Source organism: Physeter macrocephalus, chromosome 20, assembly GCF_002837175.3.
Source record: "Physeter macrocephalus isolate SW-GA chromosome 20, ASM283717v5, whole genome shotgun sequence".
Lineage (NCBI taxonomy): Eukaryota > Metazoa > Chordata > Mammalia > Artiodactyla > Physeteridae > Physeter > Physeter macrocephalus.
The window spans coordinates 115186593-115199316 of record NC_041233.1 but is presented as its reverse complement, the minus strand read 5'-3'; the positions used below and the strand labels follow the sequence as shown (position 1 = coordinate 115199316).

The 12724-nt window shown below is 37.5% G+C and overlaps 1 protein-coding gene across 5 annotated transcripts in view; it reads left to right on the top strand.

Annotated features, from left to right (window-relative positions):
• Window positions 1-12724, top strand: part of GPM6A (glycoprotein M6A) — a 262338-nt gene that overhangs the window by 165319 nt on the left and 84295 nt on the right. The window contains exon 1 of one of the 5 annotated variants that reach the window (XM_028481691.1): window positions 1080-1282. The exons of the other annotated variants lie outside the window; for them this stretch is intronic. Within the exon in view, the coding sequence (XP_028337492.1) occupies window positions 1201-1282 (82 nt within the window). The 5' untranslated portion in view covers window positions 1080-1200. Of the gene's footprint in view, window positions 1-1079; window positions 1283-12724 lie in introns of those variants that run through there. 5 annotated transcript variants of the gene reach the window in all.

Here is a 12724-nt window from a genome sequence, read left to right as displayed (position 1 = left end):
AAAAAAAAAATAGAATTACACTTGTCCAATTGAGCAGCATTATGTAATCAAGCAGTCATTCAAAATCAGATGATAATTAAAAGAGAAACTCTTTCACTTTCTAGCTAAGCATGAAGCCTACTGTTGTTTTTAATGGAAGTTCCTATGGAGTTGTGTTATTACCTTGATTGTAGGGTTGAATATAAAAATACCGTTCGTTTTGGAAAACGCCAAATGCTGTAACCCTTAAGCTCCCGAACATTGTGACATCCACTTGAATCTCCCAAGCCGACTCCTTGATTTTTCTGTATCTGTAGTATATGGCTTCTTAGACATCGCCTATGGGTTTAGATTTTCTCCCAGTGGTAGAAAGCTGGAGGCCTTTGAATGTTCTGGAGGGAACCATTCACTCTATTATCAGTGTCACATCTGAATTCACGGGTGCCAAGCCTGTGTCTCGTGAATGTGTCTCAGCAGACTCAGACTTTCTAGATAGTCCATGTCGTGAACAAAATAGAAAGAAAATTTAAAAGCCCCTCAGATGTGTCGTACAGTGGCGGAAGCCATTACGGCAGCCCCCCATTTGACTTGATGGCGCACAATATGAAAAAGCTCCTATAGGAAAAGAAACTAACAAATACAAAGAAGTATTTTCTCTGAGAAAATGTAGTTTCTAAAATGTGTTCGTTTTCTGGTTGGTAATACCAGACAGTGAATTGGTAAATGGTCTTTTCAGGTTTTAATGGTGAAGCAGCCCAGTCAGGGGTTTCTTGCTTGGGCAGAGGTTTGCTGGACGTAGTGCAAACACATTTTCTTCGGCTGGCTTACAAGTAGCTCTCAAGTATAGAGAAGTCCTCTTCCTGTCCCCCCACAGGAGTGTCACCTCGACACAACATATGTAGCTTTCTGTTGCCAAAAAGGGGGCAGATTTTGAATCTTGGCTTTCAAAGAGCCGTTCCATCTGTAGCTCTTGATCGTTTCTATAAATTCTCTAACTTCTTTTAGAAGAATGGTATGTGTCTTCAGGAGAACTGACGTGCCTGCAGAATATTTAAACAGTTCTGATAGATTTTATTTCAAGAAGCTGTGTTGGACTCATTCATTATAAGAAGAAAGAAAGGAGAATAGCAGTCTTTACCTCTGACTGCATGTTCTGTACATGCCCTGCAAGGCAATGGCTGAGAGCCAACCAGTTTGGTCCATTAACTGCAGAGAAAGGTTATGATTAGAGGGGCAAACTCAGAGGTAAAGCGTGAGTGGACGCACTGGTATTCTAACGCTCCTCTGGAAATCATAATGCAAGGTGAGAACTGCCTCAGCGATAGGTGTATCTGATGAATTTGACTCTATTAAACTTATGAATTGATATGTTCAAGACAATCAAGTACAGTGAGTTGGGGAAAAAAGGGGGGGAAAAAAAAAAGAAAAATGAAGCTAGTGACCAAAAGTCAACTGATTAGTGTAAATTGAAGTCATTCATGTAATCTGAGTTGAATCCCTTCAGATTTTTTTCTCCAGATAAAGGCTTATTTTACTGAGCACTTTTTCTAACAAACTTTGACCTGCTGCTCTTGAGAATCCTTACCTTGGCAAGGGTTATATTTTCTTCATCTATAAATCTGTAAAAAGGGGTAAAAACAAGTTAATGAAAACACTGTCCCTAATTTCTCACACTTTTTGAAACATCTTAATTAAATGACCTATTTTAGAGACCAAAGAATAACATATACTTAACTGATTTATGATCATGTTACTTACAAGGGGGATATTTTTTCTTACTATAAAGAGCCCCAATAAGTTTACAGTCTACTGTGGGAATGGGAGATTGAACAAATAAACTGCCAAATGAATGTGTAATAAACTACATTAAGTGCTAAGAAAAAAATTAAGTTCATTTCGAAGGAAAAGCATTGGGACCCCCTAATTTTGATCGGGGGAGTTGAAAGGTGGTTTGGAGAACATGACATAGGAGTAGAGGCTAAAAGATGATTAGGAAATTGTTTAGGTGAAGAGTGATTTGGTGACAGCAGGGGAATTAAAACAGCATTAGGGAAAGTTCTAGAAGTGTGGTGGAGGGAGGATACTGACAGAAGCCTGGTGTTGATGGGGTATAATGCGTAAGGGGGGGAACTATTAGATGATTTTGTGGTGCAAGTCAGAGTCTGGGTAATAGCGACTGACGAGTTGTATTGAAGATTGGGTTTTATTTTAGAGGTAGCAGCTTCCAAAGGGTTTAAGGCAAGGGAGTGATGTAATTTATTTAAATTCTTAAAAGCATCTCTCCAGTCTTTGCAGTGGAGAAAAAATTTGAGATGGTCAAGGCAAAAGGGAACAGCCCAGATAACAGGTGATGGTGACCTGTTCTAGTTAATGGCAGTGGACGTAAAGAAAAGCAGAAGGGTTCAAGGCATTTTGCACATCGAACATACAGCACTTGGAGGTGGAAGTACGTTGGTAATGAGAGAAGAGCGTGCTAAGGATGGCTACCAGGCTTTGGGCTGAGTCACTAGCTGCATGGAGTTGCCATTTCATAAAAATGAAGGAGGCCAAGGAAACTGTAATGTGGAGCTGGAGAGAATTCACACGTACGAGTGGGAGGTGTGCACAAGATGTCCAGTTGATATGAAAGTGGGTTCTTGACTCTCAATCTCAGCCTTTTACGCTCTCCTTGAGACTCAACACGTCTCATTGTCCGTTGAAGGTACGCACGTTGTCTTTGGTTTGTGAAGGATGAGCTCTTGAACGGACAAAACGTTTTCCTCTTTAGAGAGAAAAAGTTTTCCCCCAAGTTTTATTTTCTTAATTTGTGTTTCAGAAAGAAACATATCACATGGTATTTATATATTCTGTAAAAGCAAGCAAAATGAACTGCTAAAATAGTAGAGAAAACGTAGCAACAACCCAAATGTCCATAGACTGTTGAATGGACAAACAACATGTGATATATATGTATATATATATATATATACATATATATAAATACACACACGGGAATAATATGCAGCCATGAAAAGGAATGAAGGACTGACACATACTATGCCGTGGATGAATCGTGAAAAATCGTGAAAAACATATGCTAACGGAAAGAAGCCAGACACAAGAGGACACATATTGTGTGATTTTTTAAATGTGAAATAAATGGCAAATCCATAGAGACAGAAAGCAGATGATTGATTGATTGTCAAGTCCTGGGGGTAAGAAGGAAAGAGCTATTGCTTAATAGGTATGAAGGTTCTTTTAGGGATAATGGAAAGTTCTGGAACTAGATAGTGGGGATGGTTGTAGAACATTACGAATATATTAAACACATAGAATTTTGTACTTTTATGTGTATGCATTTTACCACGATCATAAAGGGGTCAAATAAAATACTTATTGACTGAAGCAGCGAATCCCAAATCATGTTCCCCGAGGCCGTATGCAAAGTGTTTGTTGCAGAATAGTTCTAATAACCCTAACTATACAACTTCTCATGGATATTGATTATATTCTATTAAAATCAACAACAGCTTAAGATTTCTTAAATTAAAAAAATTTCTATCGGAGAAGAAAAACAAATTCAAAGGAAGTTATTTTCTTTGGATATAAAGAAGACTGTTAAGGAAAAAAACTGCCTGTTTTCTGATAATAGAAGCTCTGTTTCTATAAGAAATCAATATTATTAAAGTTTACCATTGAGACATGCAGAATGTTCCGTTTCACGCTGTTAATAAAGAGTTTATAATTAAATAGCCTGGGGTTATTCTACATCATTACGTTTTATTCCCTAGATAAACTACATTTAATAAGACCACGTTGCAAATGTTAAGAATTTGACACATCATTAAGTGGAAAGTGAAATTAAGTTTCATTGGTTATTGAGTAAGTCATGCTGTATTTAAAACTTAAAAATTTTAGTAATATTAGTCAAAATAATATGATTATTAAAAATAACATATCTTAAGAAGGAAAAAAGTACTTGGTGGCAGTCACAGGAAGGAAATTGATTTCATGTGTGTCGACTGATGATCATCCACAGGGAAAGAGTCCTTTTAAAAAACTACGTGGGGCTTCCCTGGTGGCGCAGTGGTTGAGGGTCCGCCTGCCGATGCAGGGGACGCGGGTTCGCGCCCCGGTCCGGGAGGATCCCACGTGCCGCGGATTGGCCGGGCCCGTGAGCCACGGCCGCTGGGCCTGCGCGTCCGGAGCCTGTGCTCCGCAACGGGAGAGGCCACAGCAGTGAGAGGCCCGCGTACCGCAAAAAAAAAAAAAACTACGTGTTTTGGAAGTAGAGACAGTTCTGAAAGAAATTTCAAAACTACTGCAAAGTAAATTGTAAGGCATTGGATTATTTATGAAAAAATTGTAGCAGCATCTATTTTTAACAGATTTCTTGGGATGTAATTCATATATCATAACGTTTTCCCATTTAAAGATGACAGTTCATTGTGTTTTAGTATATAGGCAGAGATTTGAAAGCATCACCATGATCTAATTTTAGAACCTTTTCATTACCCAGAAAGGAGGCTCCTACCCATCTCCCCTACCACTGTCCCAGTCCTAGGTAATCACTAGTCAATCTTTCTTTTGTCTCTGTAGATGAGCAGCTCTGTCTTAAAGTGTTAATCCATTTTGTTTTCATTCCTGGTGTTCTTAGTAGTTGAATGAAGGTCTCACCCTAAATGTTATGCGGAAAGAAAAAGCAATCATCTGCATCAGTCCTTGAGACAGTCATATTTATTTCTGACCAATTACAGGCATGTTCATATATTCTCTTTTTGTTTTCCCCAGCTGGTGTTCCTTCCCCAGAATCCTTTCGTTTTTTACATCTAGCAGCCTTCTACTGTATGCACGAATAACATTTTATCTGCCCAGAAAGATATACTTAGATTTGGACATTTAAATCCTTCGTTACATTTTAGTCTGACAAATGTACTGTATTGATTTCAATCAGAGTTTAAATATATTCCATAATAAATAGAACAAAGATCAATAAAAGAGCAGCAAATCAGCACTAAACATAATAAGTTTACTCCCAGGCCTTGAATACTTGACATACAGGGGATATTAGTGCTACTGTAAATGTTTTTGAGTGAGTGAACGAAAGATAAATGAGTGAATAAAAATATGGCAAACTGACCATATATGGGCAAAATACCGTATATTATTAATACCAACTATGGATGCTCATGGCTGTATTTCTTTTATAGTGTTTATAATATTAAGTAGCATCTAGGCACTCAACTGAGAACTCAGCAAACTGATAAAATGCACTAGATGTCAGGTGAGCGTAGTACTCATGAGAAATTCAAAGCACTTTGAGAGCACAGTTAGACTTGAGGAAACTATGATCTCTTTCAGGCATTTAAAGCTTATTATCTGACAGCTAAGAAATTGTTGACATTATTCACCATGTTTATAGACTACAACTGTGAAATTAATTTAGATTTCATAATTTTTATCTTTAATTTCTTCTGGGAAAGGGAAACAAATTATTCTGGTGAGTTGTAGTCATTTAAAAAATTATCAGTATGTTATTAATAGTTAAATTATACATTTCCAAATTATTTAATCCAAAATTTGAAATGTGTTACCTATTTAGTTATCCAACATAGATATAAAAATTGAATAAAAGTGCGTAACTTTTGTGGATCAGTGTCTACCTGAAATATTGGTAGAAGGATCTTGTATTTTAATACAAATACAATGTTAAATTATAATAACATAATCATCATTTCATTCATTCAACACATAATTATTGGAGCTCCTGTTGTCTGTAGCAGAGTAGTGGTTGAAATCCTGGACTCCAAAGTAAGGTCCACGATTTTAGTTTCTAAGAAAATTCAGTATGCAACTTAACCTCTTGAATTTTCGAATGGGTCTTTACTTCTTTCCGTGAGATTCTGTGTCAGTAAATTCAGGATGATAATAGCACCTTCCTCATAAGTTTTTATGAGGGTTAAATGAAATAAAATACCTTAATACAGGACCCTGGTATAAAATAAGCTTTTAATATCTTTAGCTAGTATTCCCATGCCTTTTGATCTTCCATCATTACTGTTTACATTTCAGACATACCCAGATGAGCATCTCCCATTTTTCTTTTTTCTTTTTTTTTTTTTCTTTGCGGTACGCGGGCCTCTCACTGTTGCGGCCTCTCCCGTTGCGGAGCGCAGGCTCCGGACGCGCAGGCCCAGCGGCCACGGCTCACGGGCCCAGCCGCTCCGCGGCACGTGGGATCTTCCCGGACCGGGGCGCGAACCCGCGTCCCCTGCATCGGCAGGCGGACTCCCAACCACCGCGCCACCAGGGAAGCCCCACGTGGGTCAATTTGATTTGAGGAGAAAATGTTTTAGATTTAGGTGAAAAAAAGAGCATTCTTATATTCTTTGTGGTTATATTCCAAAGAATAAAATTCCTTCCTTCTGGAAGAGAGAACTGTTATCTCCCTTTGTTAAAATAAAATTCTTCATATTTTAGGTACTAAATTTTTTATTACAAAGTAATGCACAATTATGGTAAAACATCAAAAGCTATAGGAAGATATAAGATAAAAATTAACAGCCCCATTTCAGTCCTCCCCAAAACCCAAGATTCATTTCTGCGCTAACAATCATGAATAGATTCATGTATGTCTATAAATTTTCAATTCAAACACAAAAATATCAGTTTATACACATAATCTGTCAGTAAGTAAACTGAGTTGGCTTTTCAAGTGGCATAGGTAGACTTCCAGAATAGTTTTGAAGTCTTTTTCTAGAAAGAGAAAAAGACCCTCAAAATTCACAAAAATTATTTAGCCAGCTATCTTCCAAAGGGAGAAAGTGGGTACAGAAAGAGAGCATTTTACACTTTCTATAAAAAGATTCAATTTCTTATCATCTTGATCTTTTATCTTCAGTGCTAAGTTGTCTTGAAGAATTATCTATGTGTGAATAAGGTCATTATCTTGTCTTCTTCTCATCTTGGATTCCTTCAACTTCTGTTTTGTTTGGTCCCATGCATCAAAGTCACAAAAATCACTTCCTTTTCTAGAGGAAATCATCATCATAAGGCAGATAATCCATGTAGCCACAACCATCAACTAACTGGAGATTTTCTTCAGACACTGACAGCGAGGCCCACATGCCCTGAAGGGGCTTCAGAATCATCCACAACCTGGCTGTGCTGGCCCCTACTGGGTGCTTGATCATTTGTGAGTGACCGAATATATGAGCTAGAGATGTAGTTTTGCACAGTATTGTTTTCATTGTATAACTTGTTTGTGGTGTGCCCTATGTTACAAACAAAACCCGGTCCATACTGTCAGGGAGTGTAGGGTCTAGCGATTTTTGTGACTTTGATTTGCTTATAAATGGAAGAGACGGAGTGCCTTGTATAAATTCACGTGGACTTGGAAAGAAAATTTGATGTCCTGGTAGCTTTTAAAGGGCTAAATAGAAAGCCGGCTGCCTCCTGCTGGCCGCTAGTATGTGGTTTCGTGGGTGGAGATTTTGTATATCCTGCTGTGCTCCAGGAGAGGACCAGAAAATGTGCTCATTATCTTGTATTTATTTTTATATACCAGGATTTTCATACTGTTACAACTCCGGGAGAAATCACTGAAAAACACTCCTTGTTTTTATAAATCTAAAGAAGTTTTCTCAGTGTTCCTTTTAGCCTCGACAAAAATGGTCATTTCTAGATTTAATTTGCTGTTTTCTCCCTGGCGGCTCTCTGCCAGTTTCTCCTAAGTAACAAGTCACATTTATGCAGTGCTGTACAGTTAGAAAGATATTTCACGTATATAATCACGTGCTTGGAATTAACTGGTGAAGCCAGCGGGTTTGACTGATTCTAGCCACATTTAAGACTTTTTTCATATAATGTGTTACTCTGTATTGACTTCTCGAAAATGTATTCATTTTCAGAAAAATATGTTACTGTTGAGAAAGCAAAATGTCTCTGTTTTCTTATGTCTTTTCCTAATGTTTCCAGTTTTTAAAAAGGAAATGAGGTAAACAAGGGGAAATAATATTTGCTAAGCGCTTTGTTTTTATGTCTCAGGCTTGTGCTGAGTGTTTTAAGCTAAGTAACACATATTTTAAACCTGACAGTAGCTCTTGGATACTATCCTGGTCTAACAATGTAGGACACGGGGCTTGGAGAGGTCAGATGTATCTCCTGGGGTCACTCCACTGGCTGGAAGTGAGCACTGGCCTCAATTAGACTGAGACCTTCCTCCCCCTCCACCCCACTGAGGACTGCCCTCCTTCCATGGACAGTCTGCACTGTTCATTTTCCCATGCCTTTGCTGCGGTTTGAAATGGAAGATTATATCATGCATTTGCAATTTTTATCCTTTCAAATTCAGTGGATGGTTCTACCGTATCCCAGTCGCACAAGCCAAACATTGTCAGTTATTTGAAATTCTTGTCTTCAGACTCAACGTGAACATGTTTCCCATCTCCATTGCTATGGCCTTAACTCAAGTCTTGTCATCTCTGACTGGACTATGTCGTGAATCTCCTAAATGTCCACCCTTATTTCTATCTCTCCACCAAAAATCCATCCATCCGAGTTCTTGCAAAGCATCCTTTAGTAACTCCTCATTATCTTGTAACATAACTCTACACTCTGTTCTTTCTTTAACTTTTACTGCTCCCTTTATCACCACATCTAACTCCTGTACCTTCCAGAACATACTAGAACCCTCATCATCTGAATAACTTGAAATTCCTAATGCATCCGACCTTGGGTCCCGTGGTGACACACTCAACCCTGAAGCCTCTTCTCCTCTTATTGTCTCTCACCTACAGAATACCAGCTCATCTTTCAAGGCTCAGTGCAAAGGTTACCTGTTCTAGGAAAGCTTTCCTTCATCTCACCTTATAGCCGACACCTCCCTGTCTCCCTGCAAACTAGCTGGTGTCAAGGATTATGACTAATTCTTCTTTCCTAATCTCCTGGGCTCATTGTAGTGACTGAAACACGGAAGTCATCAGGTAAAATGCTAATGAATGAAAACAGAAATTCATTCACGTGACCTGGGTAGATGGATTACTAGACTTCCTGGCTCATTCAGGAACACTACAGAATCACCTATAATACAATCGATTGTGTGTGTCTATGGTATTTACAAGAAATTGTTTATTGGGCTGGCAGAGAAGTAAGTACTACTACCACTTACACATACAATTTTGTATGAAAGCAATTCATAGTTTCTTTATTATCAGATTGAACTTAAGGAAAACATGATTTAGTTTTATTTCAAACATATTAAAAGTGTTTGAAAATACACGTTTTTAGTTACCCTGAACCTCAGCAATGGAGAATGTTACTATTGGTTATATGGTTCCAAAGTTTTATTTTAGAACCGAAAATCACTTTCTTCTTGAAAACTATAAGATAAATTCTGTATTTGGTCTTCTTGACTGCATTTGAAACGCCAAATTTTGATTGTGGTATTCATGTAATTACAGAGAAGAAAATAAGAATTAATTTTAGCTATAACTAAGAATGCCATATATATTTTTTTCATTTAAAACACCTTTCAGTACATTTATCACAGTGGTAACCAGAAATGCCACGCTGTTTTTTGCAGTATTATGATTCTTTTTCCCTCATAACTACAACAAATTACATTTCTGAGTCTTTATGTTTTTATAATACAAGAGAGAATTTTAAATGATAAAAATGTTAAATGTTTTCTTTTGCCCTTACAGTATTATAATGTTCAAATTCCACAAAAGTTTTTTTAAAGATTTTCTCTCTGTCTCTTTGTCTTTAGAAACAATTGAAAAGTGCCTAAGAGGAAAAAACTGTGTGTGTTTCTGTGTATATATATGTGTGTGTATGTGATATATACAAAAAATATGTTTATTTGATTTAGAGCAATAAGAAAATGGAATCAATGAATATTTCACTTTGTTGCTGGAATAAAATTGTTGGACACCGGCATCTGGAATAAATTGAAGGCAGAATAATTAACTGCATATTTTCTCTATTTTAATTAAATAAATAGTTTACAATTCTTTTTTTGCCTCCTCTTTGTCACTGGTGTGTAGATTCTGTATGTAGGTAAAACAAATGTGAACATCTTTCTAGACACTGGCTTTGTGTATAATCTCTTCTTCAGTTTGAAGGCTGTTATTGTGCTTTGAAGTAAATAGCCAACACCTTGAAAGGAAGAACATTTAAAAACATAGTTAAAAAACACATATTAGGGGGAATGGATATGGGGAGTGTGATGCTCAGAGCCTAAAAACTAGGTGGGAACTATATGCGGCTCAGCTCGCCAATCTGCAGGGGGGGAATCCACAGGCACTTCCATTTGTACAGAAGAAATGGTTCTCATAAGAAGCACAGAACAAAGATTTCTTTTTCTTTTTCCAAATAAATAAATTAATTAAATTAAAAAGAAAAACATAATTACTTAAGCATCTGAGCCCTAAAATTTAACACTGAGGATTTGGGGATTGTTTTTATTTCTACTTAGGTTGTTGCTTTGAATTGAACAAAATGTGTTTAAATTATGAAATCGAAATCCGAATTTAAGGTTAAACCACTCGTATACAGAAAGCCAGAAGCTTGGGGGTGTTTGTTATCCTCAGACGTTTCTTTATATTTTTGTTTAGAAACTACTTTTGCGATTGAAAGGATTGCATGCGGCACTTTTCATGGGGCTAACGTATACCTTTCAGTTAATCCCTACCTTCTAAACCAAGGACCTTGTAATTGTTGTTATTGTTGTCTCTTTAATCAGCTAACTTGAGCACATCGAGAAGATTTTTTACTTGGCACACCAGGCAGGTAGGCATGCATCTAGCCAATACATGGTATTATTCAATACTAATGTTCTACTTGGAATTAGCTTCGGGTGGGTGACGGATCCGGATTAAAAGAAGTAGTTGACATATCTGCTTATTAAGATGAATTGAGAAATAGTGAGTAGGTAATACTTTTAATGGGGAGTTTGGAGACACATGAAATGATGGAGCAGAGCCTAGAGCCTTCTAGGGAGAGTAATGGGTGTAAGCAAAACACTGAGGAGAAAACACACTTCTCTATGAAGGCTGGACCTGCCTGATGTTTTGATATGGGTTAGGGCACAATTGCATAGCTCAGGGAACAGTAGATGCTGGAGTCCTTAAAAGGTGGTGATGATCCTGGATGCAGAAGGCAAACACAATCAAATGTTGGACATGACATAGGTCCTTGCAAAGTAATATGTATTTAAATTGAATCAAACACTAAAAATGGAAATAGAATTTTCAAGGGGAAAAAGGCCTCAAAATTGTATGCATAGTGAGTTGGAAAGTAGAGAAACCGGAATTTGGAAGACCATTTAGGAGGCTGTTAGTTTAGACATGAGGGGACAAAGAGTTTGCTAGAAGATAATGAAGAATTAAGATTTAAATGCCAAAGAGGAAAATATCTTATTTAGTGAAGGGAATAGGAAAATTGGGGCTTTGAATAAGATAGTTTATGAAGGTAAAAACAAATTGTTTCAGGGCTTATTAATTCAGTTAAAACTATTTACTAGTGAGATTTCCTTTTAAAATGACATTCCTATTTTTATCTCTGAAACGTAATTATCTCCAGTCTATTTCACTTTGATATTTTTCATTTGAAACCTGAGGTAAAAGATGTTTCTCTGCTCATATATGAATTTTAGTAACTCAACTGTGTTGATTTGTTCATAAATTGCATTCTAATCATTTTGAACAGCTTTCTCCTAATAAACATTAAACGTCACTGGATATTATTTTTAGGATATATGTAAATGTAGATTTCATGTTAAAATTAATTTCTTCTTTATGGTTAAGAACAACTGAAGGATGCTGAACATAAAACATCAAATATTAATGATGTCAAAAATGTCTGGGATTGTTTTATGTGGCATAACAGAGGGATAAGCTTGTGGATCTACCTCTGGAAGTGAGCTAATATGTGTGGGTGTTTTAACTTTGTGTCCCATATGGGCAATGTAGACACTACATTTCAGGCCATGGGAACACTAATGAAATTTCTGAAATGATACTTTCCAAAACTGGAGAACATTCTGTCTTTTAGATCTTAGCACACTGCCAACCATGAAGCTTGCCTTTCTAACCACTGGATTGGCAGGAGGCGTTCACCCTACACAGATGCAACCTTACCACAGCCCCGTGGAGGAAGCTATTTCTCGTCTCACAGTCTAGGTGAGGTACCCAAGTCCCTTTTGAGGAAAGATGCATTGTAACCAACAGGGAGATGCTGCAGGACACAGTTTATAAAAGAGGCAGAGATCTTTGTCTCTTAAGCTTTATTTTCATATAAGAGAAATGTAAGCCAATAGAGGGAGACAGAAATAAGGCTGTTTTCCTTAGTTGTAATGGGTCAAAAGTGGATATTCCTAGCAGCTGAGGGCTAGCAACCAACCCTCGAACTCTTGGGAAGCATGTCTTCCGCCAGGCTGTTGCTTTGGCCCAATCCTTCCGTCGTGGAACAGACTTTGTCAGAGACCATGGAAGGATCACCCCGTTCCCCTTGATGAGGACAGAGGACCAAGTGTGATGGGGTTTGAGAGGCAAGTAGACATGAATCAGGCAAACACGGGAGAATTCCAAGTGGAGAGGACACAGGTATGAAATCACAGGATTGCAAATAAGCTCATCTAAATTGAGGAACTCTTCAGTATTCTGTCCACTGAAGAGTTTAGATTCTGAGAAGGCCAAGAAGAACACTGAAGAGCTTCACAAAGAGCAGGGATTTGATAACTGCATTTTTTTTTTTTTTTTTTTTT